Raw genomic sequence first — 16,473 nt, forward strand, 5'->3', positions numbered from 1 at the left:
GTGTGACCGTGTGGGCACTTAAGTTACAATACATATTATCGCTCAGTGGCGTGCTCAGCTTTTTCACTATTCTCCAACCACTTCATATAATGGTAAATAAACTTTTATAATATGAAAAAAATAAGCTAAATGGTGAAAGGGTATGGACACCCTCATCCTCCACCGGGAACTTTCCTTTTACCCCACATGGGTCGTCGGATCGGATCACTCGTAGCCGTTAACCAAATATCATATCGTTAACGATATCATTGTGACCCTCCTTGCTCCACGTATTGTACGATAAAAGTAAAACTTTTTACGAATTCATATAATAGAAGAATATAATAAATAATAATAATAATAAAAATTGTATTGTATTATTAGTTACCCAGCATCTTGGTTTTTGGTCAAGACAATAATCATACAATTTTGAACATTAGAAGAAAAGTCTCAATTTATTGTAACTTTGATAAGTAAATAAGTTACTTAATATATTTATTATTTGCAAATTGATAATATTATGTAGGTATATTAATTAAATTACCTACGTATACTCACGTTGTTATAACTTATAAGACCGTTGAAAATTATTGTTCCGGGGGATGATGTCGGAGTCGGGCTGCAAGTCGCGCGTGCGGATAGGTGCAGGCTTTGTTACTCCTTGGGGGGGGGGGGGGGTGATGTGGGGATGGAATAAAAAACTCGAAACGAAACCAGCGAATGGAATCGTATAACGAATAATATAATATAATGACCGCGCGCGCGTTGTAACAAGATAGAAGATCTATCTATTATATATACGATACCATTATTATTATTATCATCGTTACCTATACACGCGCGTAGCTGATGACCATATGCCGTCTGCCGGCACGCGCTTCCGCGTCAATGAGTGTTTGGGGCTCGTGCCGTCAACTGCCGTGCCGTCTGCCTAAGTGCCCAATAATAATAATAATAGTAATAACGATACACAGTGCCGTCGGTGTCCGTCTCCGATTGTATTTCGCCCGCGCGTTTTTTCCACACTTTTATATTAAATAATTTACTTTTGTTTATATATCTACCTGTGGATTTATCGTACACATATACACACGTGTTCTACTGTCGTGATTATATATTTACATGAATAATAAATATATACCGCTGACTTGCATAATATAGTAACACACATACGAGTTAAACACCGCCCGCGACTTTGTCAACAGGTAAATACGACCTATATAATATTATAATGACATATTTTTTTACTTCAATATAATATAGTCAATTGAATTATTAATACCTATACGCACGTCTTATTGTTTCTATTTTTCTGATCGATTTTTACGTCTGTATATATACTAATCTCAAATGTAAATCTGCATTACACTGACTTTTTCTACAATCGTCAACTTTGAATTCAAATCGATTAGTTAGTTTTGGAGCTACTCGATTAATTAGTGTATACCATATTTTCAGGAAAGTATTGCTAAAATTGATTTGGGTATAATATGTTATATTTCTAAATAAATAATCAAAAAATATACCTACTATATTATATTATTTTCACAAATGTATTAGAGTAAGACTTAACATTTCCTCCATTTTCTTTTATTTGTAAGTAAAAATACATAACTTTTATTTTTTAATGCATGAGATTTTAGATAGTACGCAGTTAGTATTAACTTCATTGAGTATTTTTATTTCTAAATGTGCAAAAAACGCATATTTAATTTGAAAATAACACCAACATTAATATAATATAACTCAAGTCTAAAAACTCTTTGAAGTTTGAGGTAATCATTACTATTTTATACATAAAATATCATTATTTATCTAATTTAATCATTGATTGTTAACAAATTACTAAAATGCTCTAATGCTCAATTTAAAATGCATTTAAATGTATTTTCAGACTAGATTAAAAATGTCAAAATTAAATTATAGGGGGGAGGGAGAATGGAGGGCCAAAATCAAATATTGGGGGGGGGAGTACTTGCCCACCCTTGTCCCAGTGTAGCGCCACCCTTGCATTAATTAATAAGTTATTAATTAATGTGTTTATGCTAATGGATAATAGTCATTAAAAATGATTTTAAAACAATCTAAAATATAATATGTAATATAATTTATTAATTAGATCTAGTGTTTATAATAATTTGACCACTTTTACAAACTTTAAATTTTGATGGATTAATATTAATTACTAAAATTTTCAAATCACCATAATCCCAAAATCTTCCAAATTCATTATCCTATTAGTATAAAGTATAAACATTTTAATAATTTTAATAAATATATAGGTAAGTATTTAGTATATGTGCTATTGTGCTATATAGTAGGTACATAGTAGGTACATAGTATATATTATAAACTATTTAATTAGGTGAATATTTGAAAAGAAACGCGTGAAATCTTACAAATATGTATATATAGGTACTAATGTACCTGATTACAACTTGTCAACACGCAAAAAATTACATAATCTTAATGGCTAAACGATAAGTATATTAATACTGTGATAATTGATATAGAATATCTCATAAGTACCTACCTATTGTATATTCTTATTTATTGATATTGCTACTTGTTAGTAAGCCAGTAAGCTAAAAGCTGCATTATAATTTATATGGTTATTAAATTGGCTAACGATATTCTTCAATTTATGAATTTAGGAACCTACCATTAATGGATATGATATAATGTAAGGATAAGAGTAGCTATCTATATAAACTAAGAGGTGTAGCCGGTAGATAGATAATAGATGTATAAATATAATATTTTATATTTCTTATCTATGTTTTTCAATAAGCTTACTCTATTACACATTTTTACGAATGTATAGACGCAGTGACGGATTGAAGGGTTCGAATAAGGTCAGCAATTTCAAAAAAGGGCCTCGTACAAGATGTATCAGTATAATATACTTTGTACTTATGAAATTATTGTTTTTATTAATCTAACCTAACCCAACAATGGAAAAAAGTCATTGCAGTTTGCAATGACTGAATGACGTATTTATTTTTTGGTTTGAAAAAATATACTACTTATATGATTTAGATAGGTAGGCCAAATTAGGAGAGATGCCTCATCGGCAATTGCCGACCAAACGACCGTTTATTTAATCCATCACTATCTAATAGGAAGGAGTGTCGTGATCGTTTCCAGATAGGTCTTGCAAATTAATGTAAATGAACTTTATATATAAATTTTATATTATAAAGTGCTATATTGAGAAAAACAATTTTTCTAAAATATTAATTTTTTTCTATCGAGTGAGAGGCCATTTTAATGTGTAGTTTCTCGTTCATTATTTTCTTGGTGGATGAATTGTCAAGTGAATTTCAAAACTACTTTAGAAAGTTTAAGGGAGCAGTAAATTAAATTTTTGCGAAACAAAAATATTCAAATTTCCAAGTTTTACTGCTAAAGTGACGGAAGTTCGTGTTACATGTGCCTTTTATGTAATTTTGTTATTTTAGGGATAGGAAAAATTTTTATGGTAAAATCTTTTATCTAAGTCAAGTAGTTTATTTTTTAGAATTTTTATATTTTTTTGAATCAATTAACTTAGAACGTACCTAATAACTTATTTCAAAATATTATTTTTGGGAATTTTCTGAAATGGGTATATTTCTAAAATTATTTAGTGACCATGTCATTTTCACAATTATTGCCATACGTTTTTTTTTTTTTTTTGTTAGGTCTTCCTGTTACACACTTACGCCTTACAGCCTACTCGTTCATGATTTTTGTAGTGGTTAGATTGTCGAGTGAATTTCAAAACTAGTCTATTTAAGTCTACACAGAAAAGTAGAAAGTCTTGGGTAGCAGTAAATTACATTTTGCAAAACAAAAATATCCAAAATTCGAAGTGTTATAGTTTCACTAGTATAAATTTACTTAATTTTGATATTCATGTGCCTATTATGTATTTTAGATTTTTAAGAGGAATGGATTTTGGTTAGAATTTTCAAACTAGCTTTCAAATTTTGGTAATGGTGTGATTGATATTGACAAAAAAAAATATTCAGAAATGTAATTTTATTCTATAAGAGGTGAGCCGAAGTGGTTTATCAGAATTCCATTTTTAAGGTATTCTCGTCTCTCGTATGTAATGCATAATTTAAACAACTTTTGCAAAAGCAACTAATCTCTATACAAATCAATTTCTAATCTTCTAAAACTTTAATTTTAATATTACCGGCGTTAAGAGAAAACATCCTAAAATAGGATATTACGATAAAAAGTGGTCTAATTGCAACTTCTGCAGAATGTGTCGGGCGCGTATTATTATAGTATTGGCATATTTCTCTCGTATGATGGAGTTTAGCTACACCCGGTTTCATTGATTCCTGCGTGTCTGTGACTTGTGCATAAATTAGTATATATTTTTTAATTTTAATCAAATTAGCATCTAGCAAGAGCAGGACAGCACAATTATAACGGTCCGTTCATTAAAAAATGAAATCTTAAATTATAATTTATATGTAGGTATATACAATATAGTGACGAATGGTGGTCGTCGAATAGACCAGCTAACGATGGATATGGTTCAGTATCGTCATCACCAGCATGAGCAGCAACACCAGCAGCACCACCTGCAGCCATTCGAAGCGCACCAGGGGCACCATCTCGCTGTTGGGTCGGCCGACTACGGATGCGTCGGGCTGGGAAATTCCGACGGAAAGCGGATCGAATCACCGTCGCGGCACGGCGCGTACTGGCAGTGGCAACACTCGTCGGACGGTTCGTCGTCCGAGGGGTTCAATAACGGGCAGCGAGCGTTCCTCGACGATTCCGCGGACCGCGGCTGCTGGGACGCCACTGCGAGCTGCGGTAGCTCGCCACCGCCATCGACCCATCGACTACCTGCACCGCTGGTCGACGAATGCTCCTTCACCGGTCATCTTCAGTTACTGCAGCCACTGACATCCCGGCACAGCGACCGATGGAATCGTTCCTATTTCAGGTACCTAAACCTATATAACTAGGTACCTATCAAGTATAGTTATTTTATGTTAAAATTTGGACGTAATTAAATATTGAATAATCAAAAATAACAATTTTATTTATTTTGAAATTTTCATCATATTATGTAGAAAATAGTAATATGTATAGCCATGTAGGCGTACGTAATGATGGTGAAAGTTTCAAGTCTTTACGATGAATATTTTTTTGAATTTCAACATAAAAACTAAAATGGTTTAATTAAAAATTGGTATTTATCGTATCAAATTCATCAAAATTTGAATTTCAAAGGTAAATAAAAAAATTATGCATAAATATTTTTAAATTGCTATAAGATCAATTTAGGAGGAAAATGTATATTAAATTTTCATGCTTTTTAATCTCAGAAACATTTTCCTATCAACAATTATTGAAAAAAAAATGTTATAAAGTTAAAAAAATTCAAATGCCCAAAAATTGCTAAAAATTAGTTGTGTATACCCAATAATAATTTAAGTTAAAGTTGAATATTTTAAGCTTCTATAATTAATATTTTTAAATTAGGTACCTACAACAAAGTAACAAAATCTAGTCTAGCGTAAATATTTCTTTCTCCTAATTATTTCGATTAGTACCTACGTCCTACATATTTTTTACTCCACTAAAATGAAAAATTGTATTCAATTTGTTGCCAGACACCACCATTAAAATTGTTACTCTTTCAAAAATCAAGTTTATTCTTTACATTAAATAAAAAAATACTTAAAAAATCAGAATCTTCGCGATTATTTTTCTATTGCAAAACGTTTGCTGCTCGTATTTATGTATTCTACAATATGTTTCCTAATAACAATTAACAGCCTTAACCTTTTACCATAGTACCAAGTGTCATACAACGCTAATTATAATGGGCTCATTAGTCATTGTGACAGAATACAGGATTAAATTTATAAATTATTTGCAACACTTATAACCAGATTACTCATACAAAATTAATAGTGGACATTTGAAATTCCGAATAAGCCAACAAGACTACTATTTTTTTAAAAGTAAAATTAAAATGTCTTTAGTTTTGATGTGGTTTATGTAATTAATTAGGTATATGATAATTTATAACCATAATATTGTATATTTCTACATAGGCGCTACGCAGCTAACAAACATAAAATATTAGTTTTGTCTATAATACTTATTCATTGTACCTTTTTTTTTTTTAATAATAGACAATCGTCAAATGACTATGTATCGACAAAGCCTAACAGCAAAGAGTCCATATCGCCTACAGTGGCAAGAAAGAGGCGTTTAGCGGCTAATGCGAGGGAACGTCGACGCATGAATGGCTTGAATGAAGCATTTGATAGACTCCGTGAAGCTATACCAACGTCCATAGAAGACGAACACAAATTATCAAAATATGAAACGTTACAAATGGCTCAAAGTTATATATCAGCATTATGCAACTTACTGGATCAAGCTCATAAATAAAATATAATTTATTACTCAATTGTCAATTTTTTTTACACAGAAAATGTTTTCTAGTCAAAAACAAATATTTCTTTATTTTGTCTATAATATAATAAAAATAATAATGAAAAAGCAATTAAATACAATTAATTTTTATTTTTTTCATTACTGCACACCTAAATAAAAAATAATATGTGGTACAAGACAAAAAAAAAGTGTTACTTCAGTAAAATTATCAACATAAAAACTGAAATTTTGTTTATACAAAATTATTTGATTGGAAGTTTAGCCATGTTACATTAAATTGTATACCTTACTGGTAGAGAAAACAGTAAAAAAAGAATGAATTTAAAAATTAAAATATATATTTTTTTTAATATATATAAATATATTTATATATATATATTATAAACATTAATCAATATATTGTGCCAGCCATCTGAACCCTTCTCCATAACCATGACGTTTCAATACAGAACACATGAACACTTCTAAAGGACGACCTGGAAGATCTGATCTGGGTACTCTAGCCTAAAATTAAATAATCAATATTAGTTAATATGAAATTAAACAATTTTTATACTAAACAGTATTAAACAGTGATCAGTAAAGTAACAAAGTAACACAACCAGCTATTGTATAGCCTTTGCATATAGTACTGCATTAATTATTACATAATAAATAAACAACCTAAAATAGATTTAATTTTAAATATTGAGTAAAATGCCTTTCACTATATTATTCTACTACTTATACAAGATAATTTTTCAACTTCCTAAATAATGTACCGGCAAAACTTTTAAATCATTTAGTTTTTGATGTTATATTTAAATTTTAACTTTTTATGTCATTGTTTATTTAGGAGTACAAAAATACTATTTTATGAGTACAAACTATATAAATACGAAAAAAAAATCATATTTTTGAGTTAATAATTAATAACTATATATTATGTAATTTATATTAAATATCTTATTAGTTGAATTCTAATTAATCCTATTATTATTACAAGGATGTAATAAGGATGCACACTCTTGATTTTTTTCTATCAGTTTGCATTCATTGGATTTTTTACAATATTTCAATTTTTATGCAACTTTGATTACATCAAATACAACAAATTAAAAATGCTCATATATCACAGAAAAATATGAATATGGTAAAAAACCAACATACAAACACAGATAATGTTCATAACTTTAAGATTGATAATAGATCAATTTACTCCTATATTAAAGGTATCAACACAATATTGGTTCTGCTGAATGAAAATTTGCTACATTGTGCGTGGGACGGACAGAGAAAATGAATAATGCATTGACATACTATTAATTGTTAGTGATAAGTTTATATCTACAGTTCTTTATAATTTACAAGGGTCGGGGGTGATTAAAACTATATAAGTACTAAAATATAGATTTTGAGAAGTAAATAAAAGTAGTCTAGCTAATAAATAATTTACACATTAAACATATTCTTATATACAAATAACATGATACAATTACTGATAGTTTGGTTTTTGAAAACAATTCATATCCATAAATACAATAATAAAAGGTTACAAAATTAATAACACGTTCACGCCTACATTAGTTTAAGTGACAAGGGTGAATCTTTGCTTAGACCGTAGTCACATAATATATGAGACATGGCCAATATGTATTTCAAATGGGATTTATAGACTTGTTTATTTTAAGTGATTTCTGAGGTATTGATTTTAATAGTTGGTTCAAATATAAGCCATTAGATACCGTTAGTATTGGTACTCTTTATTATTATATTTTCAGTGGTCTATTGTAAGTCACTCCAATATATCACAGGGTCGTGAACGTATTAATAGGTTTGTTGTATATATATAATATCATGTTTTACATACTTTTCCAGTTGTTTGGTTCAATGCAAAATAAGTTCTTAATTCTGTTTCATTCAAAGCACCTTGTCTATCAATTTTGTTACCAAGGACGAGTACGGGGCAGTTAGATAGAGATTCATCAAGCAATAATGAATCTAATTCATTTTTACTTTCCATAATTCTAGATTTGTCACAAGCATCTACCAAAAATACAATTGCATCTACAGCAGGGAAATAATCTTTCCATACTTTTCTTGCTTGAGAATGGCCACCCAAATCAAATGTTGTGAATTTTATGTTTCCAACAGATAATTCTTCAGATGCTATAAAATAAATAATCAAATTTTAAATTACCAAAGTACAAAAATATTAAACTTATAAATTATATATTTACAACAGTTTCATACTTGGATGCAATGTTGGAGTGTGCTGTGCCAAACGATCATCTTTCAACATATGTAATAGAGTAGTTTTTCCAGCATTATCTAAACCAAGGAATAGTAACTTTCCTGATTTTTTCCACAACCCTATAAAATCATAACATTATAATTGATTCAATCTTCTAATGTAAAAATAATATTAACATACATACTACAAATCGTTAGATGAAACCGGTGTGAAAAATAATGCACCGGGATGTTTGGACCATACTGTTTACATGGTTCATTATCCCGGTGTAGGATAATGTAGGATAATTTTAAACCGGTCTAGTTTAGCGAATTTGTGGATAATATATGTGATTTATTTTGTAATCATATTATTCAGTGATAATAGAAAAATAACAAAATTTGATCGTATACTAATATATTATCAATATAATATCATATAATAAATTAATGAACTATTGAAATCATATAGGTACACATAAATATAAATTAAATACCTATATTTGAGTCAATTTAAAATATTAATACATTCTCATTACCTAATTAATAATTACATAACAAACAATGAATAATAATATTACTCACCTAAATATCCCAGGACGCCGGTAACCCAATCCCAAAGAAACATTTTCTAATGAAATTATCTGTAACATAAAATAGATAATCACATTAGGTGTGTAAATATTTTTTAATGTTTTATCTAAGATAAGTAAGATGAGTAATTGATAATAATATGTAATAAGTTATAACATATTAATACGCAGTTTTAAAAATATATGACTATGTGAACTCCTAATCAATTAATATTAACTGTTACTTTATAGACTAAATACATAAAATATATAATGTCTTTTTTAACAAAAATGAAAATAATAGGTTTAATGAATCTATACAAATATAAATGTATAAAATCAGATATAGGTAACTACTTCAAACAAGGTATGTTAAAATAACTAATTTTAAATTTGCAAACATATAATACTGTAGGTACATAAAGTGTATAAGGAAATGTTATGAAAAAATGTATTATATTTTAAATTGATGTTCAATCTACAGTTAGATAGCTTTAATTATGTTTGGTATTTTATTTTTTATTATCAATTGCATATCAAAGATAATAATGATGTATAATGTATTATATAACAAAAAGAAAAGACAAACATATTTAAATAAAAATGTATGAATTAATTTTTCAATATATAATTTTAACAAATACATTGGTAGACATATCAATGAAAAATAACTAGCGTAAATTGTTAACTCTTTTTGAAAAATCTTCATGGCCAGTTTTGATGTTTGTAATATTTACTAACCTCTTAAAGAGTCAATAAAATAAAAAATATAAAATTATTCATGTTTATATCATACACAAAATAATACAGTGTTCATCAAGGACAAGTACACTATTAGGTAGGTTAGCGTAGAAACTGGTATTATACAATACCACTATGTCAGAGGTAGGAGATTTATTGTAAAATATAAATGACATATTAGTATACCTACCTCATAAGATACATCAAATAAAATAATCATTAAGTATGGTCTTATTGTATGGATAATTGGAAAATAAAAATAAAATGTATGTATCTTAAATTCATAGTTTGTATTTATAATATTAAAATTCCACCCAAAATTTAATTAAAAGATAGTAATAGACTTCAAACATTTTTTTTTTTGTGGATATGAGCAAGCTAAAGACTATTATTAGCTCCTAGAAATAAAGAAAAATGGGAGTAAATTCAATGGCTATTTCTATAAATAACTATAACAAAAAGATTAAGTTATAGCATATTTAAGCACCTACAAGGCTGCAACTACACTTTTATCAATTATTATTAAATATTAGATACCTATGCAAATACAATTTTAACCATCACTGATGACAACAAAGTACTTTTAATTGATGAGTGGTTCATAAAAATTTACGTTCTATATTAGGTATATTGTACTTTGCATTAATTGAATAGTGTATCACCTACTTAATTAAGACAATGTCTACTTATACATTCAAATTAAATTTTACATTTAGGTAACTGTTATATTTCAGAATATAAAAACCTATTAATACTAGAACTAAAATTCTGATGACAATTTTTAAAACCTAAATTAAATTTGAATGAAATGACTACCTTCATATGCTTTATATAAAGTTTACTGTATAGATATTAGACACTATAAATTATTGGTATAATTGGTTTTCTTAATTTTATTGTATTGTATTATTTGAATTATATTTAGTTGTAATTGGACATTTTTCTGATTATTCCGTAGACATAGGTAACATACGTTTATGTATTTTTAGTATTTTAAGACCACAATATTTTAAAAATCTAATGCTTAAATTTAAAGTTAATAATTATAAGTAATTATGCTATTCTATATTGATTTTAAAATTGCACATACACCAGAGCCAACAATATTTTTATATTAAGCATTTAAAATTAAAATTAATTACTATTAAATTTATTGGTACCATAAGCTAGGTATTAACATACCTATTTATTTATTATTTTACAATAGGTATATCTTTTAATTGATGTAATATTATGTTTCAAAAAATAAAATTTTGACATAAAAACCCTAGGTACATAAACTTATTAATAATGTATTTATTTTAGCAACTATATTAGATTTGCGAAACCATAAATTATAACATAGATAACATGATAAATATATTTTTATAATTTATTTCAATGGTTAAAATGTGTAATATTGAGTACCTATTAAGGTTTGATATTTGAATGTTAGGTGAATATGATGATTACCTATATTATATTATTTACAAGGTACCCAAGTTTTTTTTAAATTTGTTTCATGAATTTTGAAAAAACTATAAAGATACTTATTTTAAACGCATTTAAAAAAATATTTTATTTAGATTTTAGATTTAAAAAAACCATGATTATGACTTTCCGTTGTTTTAAAATTGATACCAGTAATAGAAAACTCCAGAGGTAGTGAGGTACACCGAGCAAAGAAAGTGCTCTATAAATATATATTAACCTATTGTTATATTATAGTCCCTGCGAGATGTCTATAATTTGTCTTTTTTTTTTTGAGAAATGTTAGATAAGTACCTACTTAAAATTATTTGAGCAAGAACTGTAAAATGCAAGTTCCAATAATTTAATGACGTCATTAAAAAATTATTATTGACTTTTGCACAATAATTCATTACAAAGACAGTTAAATTGAAACGCAATATTAATAAAATGTATGAGTACCAATTCGTCCAATATAATGCAGACGCTAAGCCCTAAACAATACGTTTGGATCAACCCAAACTAAAAACGTTATATAACCAATCAAATGATGATAAAACTTGGTTTCTAAAATAAGTAGGTTTACATACCTTAAAATATAGTTTAATGTACAGTAAATCAATGTCACAACTTTGTGTCGTTCATTGGTATTTTTGATGTCGTAATAATTATTATTGGCCGCGATTCGATTCTTACTGAGCGTCTGTTTTGCAAAAAGTGAAGAGAGCGACGTTACCAAGTCACTAATTTTGTGTCGTGACAGAAAAACAGTCAACAGATATTTTATATTATGTACACAATATACCTAAACTAAATTAATGATAAATAAAATCTATAGTCTTGGTCTATGAGCAAAATAAAAATATAAACGATGACTTGACGTGCAAAATAAAGTGATTAAAACATTGATAGGGTGTGGAAGTAGGAGAAGGGGTTCCAATGTGTCACAGAGCCATCGGTGACTGGCAACGATTATCGAAATAACGAACCTCTTTGGATTACCTGTTTAGACTCAGGCGGTCTACTGTCGCTTCGGCCTACTGCTCCACGGGTATTATACCAAGATGACAAGACTAGTTAAATTAAAATTGTAAATTGTTTGTACATCTTAAAATACTCATAACGGAGAAATATATCTACAAGTTCTATACAGGTTTATTTACTGAACTCTACTGAGACATACATATATCTACATAACCGATTTTTACCTTTACAGTGTATAGTCGCATTCGCGTGTCTTAAATCAGGAGCACAGGACGCAAATAAGTAAAAAATCAGAAGTGTAGTAACATAGCACCCAGCTTTCAATTTGAATGATGATCGACGACTTATAACATTGTTAAATGTTTTCTAACTCACCCACCCAAAGCACTGCAAGCCTTGCTTTTTGAGGAGTGTCTCAATTTTTTTTTTATTGTTTTAACTATTTTGTACATTATACTTAAATGACGTTATATATTATTATTATGTATAAACTCTATGTCGTATATAACATTTATATTATACTGTGTTGGCTAGTACCTAGATAAACATACATAATATGACGTGTAATATATTAATACCACTAGAATACTGTGCTGGCTAAAAATATTATTATTATAGCGGTATATTGTTATATTGTTTATTGTTAACGACGAATGTGTCTATACACTGAGTAAATGTTTAATCGAGTAGAATTAGTTTATTTATATTGTAATATTTTCACAGTGAAATTGTGAATTGTTTTAATAATTGTATCCAGTAAGTTTTTAAGTCAAGTTTTTTATATAGCGTTTAAAGTAAAGTAATGTTTTCAATTAGGTAACTCCATTAGGTTTTCCTCGACTTAAAATAGCTGCCAACACAGTATTTAGTGCGCTAAGTGAAGTGATATTCTGTCAGCCAATAATATTAAGATGTGCTGCCAGTCGTAGTGTTGCTAAAGGTGAAGTTGTAGTTGAATTCTGTTTTACTTGCGTTAATATTACTTAACGCGGATAGTTAAAATTATTTATAGAATAATAGGTGCACTTAAATGGTTTCGATAATCCATTTTTATTCAAAACCAGGTTTTAGTTAAATAATTTACCGTCAGAAAGCCCACATGCTCGTCATATTATATTTAACATTTGTTCGAGACTAAATTCCTTTCAAATTTCAAATCCTAAGACTACCTATGGGCTATGGTTATCGAATCATTGTAATTATAAATATTAGAACTCATAGGCGTTACTTATACTTGAGAAACAGTGCATTTTGCTATTCATCTTCTTGTCGAGATCGGATTTATAATACCAATAAAAATAATGCTAATATAATATATAAAAAACAACATAATAATTTTAAAAAATAAATGAAAAATTAAGAACGAATTCGGTAAATCTAAAAAATAAAAATCACATACCTATATCATAACATCCTAGGTATATGTTGTATAAGGCGTGTTTTGGCGGAGTAAACTGTTTAGTGAAGAAGTTTATGGTTATAAAAGGTGATTAGAATCATAGATAATATAAGAATGGATAGGACCACGGTTTAAGATAGGATAAGATACTATCTTAAACCGTGTAGTAAACTCTGTTACCGAGTCTTAATTGACGGTTAGTAAAATCACTAAACTTGTTTAGAAAATCAATAACCGTATTACAGAAACCGTACTCGCGAAAACGATATCAGTAAACAGTTTACTGATGGTTACTCCGCCAAAACACGCCTATTGTTAATGTTGTAATTCAACTAGTTTGCTATTTTTCGAAATACTAATTACAAATAGTAATTTGCTAAAATCACTGTATCTTTAACTTTTAAGTATACCTAACTGTGTACCGCTAGTTATTAGGTATCTACCTATACAGACTCTAAAAGTTTTAAATATTTTAAACATTATATCAGGCTTATAAAATGTTTGGCATTTTAAGTATTTGATTAAGATTTTAACTCATTAGGGTTAATTATTATTTTTTAATTAAAACAAGAAAATCAAAATAAATTTGTGCCAAAACTGGTGTCGCGTATATAAATATTTCCGTTTTACCGCTGTTTTTCGTTACCTACTTAATTGTTACCTATTATTAATAAAAGTATAAACTAGAGTCTAGACCAAACATTTTACCAAAAACTAACCTCAATGTTTATAAAAGATCGTATCAAATTATCCTCTACTCGAAATTGTATAAGTCAAAATTGATGTCATACAAATTCATCAGTCTTAATACATTAGGTAGATGACAAAATTATTTTTAAATGTTTTTAATCTTTTGATTGTAACACTTAGACTTAGTAAAAAAGTTTGAAAATGTAATGCTAGGTTCCTTATAAATTTCATTAATGGAAGTTCAAAGATACATTATTTTTTATATGCATTTAAGTTCAAATTTCGACAAAATTTATCAAATTTTCAAACTATTTTTCAGTTGAGAATTCATAAAAGTTTTCCTTTCATAATATAGCAAACATTACAAATGTTGATAGAAGATTACCCACAAATTGTCCTACCTTAAAAAAAAAAGTTTACCGAAAAGTAATATTCATTTTTAATAAGCGTTTGAATTTAACATATTTACGATATTGGATTATCATCTGAATATTAACGAATTTTCATCTGTCTATTCAGACATGCATAGTACATAAATAATACCATCTAAAATAAGTATGTACATATATACTGTAGTATGTACTCATGGACGTTCTCGCGGGGGGGGGGGATATGGGGGATAGATCCCCCCCACGGATCTTTATTTTCTTACATATTAGTAATACACGTTTTGTCTACTTTTGTCAAAGTTAAGGAAAATTAATAAATTTCCTGAAACAGCTATAGATGCATTACGTTTATGTAATTTTGAAATTTTCCCTAACATCTACCAACTTTTCAAAATACTATGCACCTTGCCGGTCTCTACCTCAACTCTAGAAAAAACGTTCTCATGTTTGAAAAAACTTAAGACCTATCTGAGAAACACAATGACTGAAGTAAATAGAAAATTTATTATAACCATATTTAATTATTTTTCTTATATTATGACTAGTTGCCCGACCTTCCTCTGGAAGAAATTATTTTTTTATAATTTAATTTAAAAACATATGACTATTTTTTGGCTATACAAATAATATAATATAATTACATATTGCAGTTATTGTTATTGCTAATTTCTGAAAATTATATATCCTACATTTTGAATTCAACCACTGGAGTGGTAAGTTTTATTATTTTTATTATAGAATAAAGATTAGGTAGAAAAAAATTTAACAATAAATTATTTGTTCAATGAATAATATAATATATTTCAAATGGAAAAATGCAAATTCAAACAAATCAATAAATAATAATAACAATAATAAATAAACAAACAAACCGGTTTCCTTCGTCTCCAAAATTAAGTTAGATTCTTATATATATAGATTATATTTTCTAGGACCGTTTTCATGAACTAACATTGTTGGCCATTCATAAAGATGTACCTATTGATTCAGAAAAAGTTCTTTAAATTATGTCCGAAAAATCGAGAAAAATCAATAGGTATTTTAATTTGAATTTAACATAAAATAAAAAATAAAAATACATTATTTAAACTGATTTATAAAATTGTTTTATATTTTAAATAAAAAGTATAGTAAAATATCCTATAAATTGACTAGTTACAGAAGTAGTTAGTAGTGTAAAACGGTAAAGAGAATGGATAGATATCATGGACTGAAACTTGAAAGTTGAAAGTATTGTTTTGAAATGTTTGGTAAATTATTATGGTTTTAAAATGATTATTAAAGTATGAATGTTGAAATGCTTAGTTTTTGGTTGCATTATTTTACTTTTGATATTTTTATGATATACCAAATACAGCTCACTAGGTACTGTCTACAAAAATGGTATAATACATAAATATATAATAACACAAAATTTGTAAACATTATGATTACAGGGGGTGTGGGGGGCTCTGCCCCCAACTATTAAATTCAAGTAAATTTTCAGAACCCCCCCATAGAAAATTCCTGAGAACGCCATTGTATGTACTAATCATTTCTTATTGAGTTCGAAACTAGAAATATTATCAAATTAAAACCAAAAGGCATATTTTTTACTACCTACGGTGACTTTATAAATAGTCGACGGTTCACACAATAT

At 27.9% G+C, this 16,473-nt stretch overlaps 2 protein-coding genes across 2 annotated transcripts; one reads left to right on the plus strand and one right to left on the minus strand.

Annotated features, from left to right (window-relative positions):
- Positions 1-768: 768 nt before the first annotated feature.
- On the plus strand, positions 769-6,412 carry LOC100572019 (protein dimmed-like). Its single transcript, XM_003247396.4, has 3 exons — positions 769-1,184; positions 4,453-4,930; positions 6,132-6,412. Exons 2-3 carry the CDS (start codon positions 4,503-4,505, stop codon positions 6,391-6,393), a joined length of 690 nt encoding a protein of 229 aa, XP_003247444.1. The 5' UTR covers positions 769-1,184; positions 4,453-4,502; the 3' UTR covers positions 6,394-6,412.
- A 96-nt stretch (positions 6,413-6,508) lies between these two features.
- On the minus strand, positions 6,509-12,268 carry LOC100161612 (GTP-binding protein SAR1b). Its single transcript, XM_008189117.3, has 5 exons — positions 11,963-12,268; positions 9,196-9,254; positions 8,632-8,751; positions 8,249-8,547; positions 6,509-6,903 (listed from the first exon to the last, which is right to left on the minus strand). The coding sequence occupies exons 2-5, from the start codon at positions 9,236-9,238 to the stop codon at positions 6,787-6,789; spliced, it is 579 nt and encodes a 192-aa protein (XP_008187339.1). The 5' UTR covers positions 9,239-9,254; positions 11,963-12,268; the 3' UTR covers positions 6,509-6,786.
- Positions 12,269-16,473: the final 4,205 nt, after the last annotated feature.

This window comes from Acyrthosiphon pisum, chromosome A1, assembly GCF_005508785.2.
Source record: "Acyrthosiphon pisum isolate AL4f chromosome A1, pea_aphid_22Mar2018_4r6ur, whole genome shotgun sequence".
In the NCBI taxonomy this organism is placed as follows: domain Eukaryota; kingdom Metazoa; phylum Arthropoda; class Insecta; order Hemiptera; family Aphididae; genus Acyrthosiphon; species Acyrthosiphon pisum.

What these genes read in the sequence shown, in the direction of transcription:
- LOC100572019 (XM_003247396.4), top strand. Translation starts at nt 4,503, where the DNA reads ATGGATATGGTTCAGTATCGTCATCACCAGCATGAGCAGCAACACCAG. An exon ending in TGGAATCGTTCCTATTTCAG is followed by an intron (nt 4,931 to 6,131) that starts GTACCTAAACCT and finishes TTTTAATAATAG; the next exon opens with ACAATCGTCAAATGACTATG.
- LOC100161612 (XM_008189117.3), bottom strand. Translation starts at nt 9,238, where the DNA reads ATGTTTCTTTGGGATTGGGTTACCGGCGTCCTGGGATATTTAG. An exon ending in CGGCGTCCTGGGATATTTAG is followed by an intron (nt 8,752 to 9,195) that starts GTGAGTAATATT and finishes ATGATTTTATAG; the next exon opens with GGTTGTGGAAAAAATCAGGA. An exon ending in CACTCCAACATTGCATCCAA is followed by an intron (nt 8,548 to 8,631) that starts GTATGAAACTGT and finishes TTTATTTTATAG; the next exon opens with CATCTGAAGAATTATCTGTT.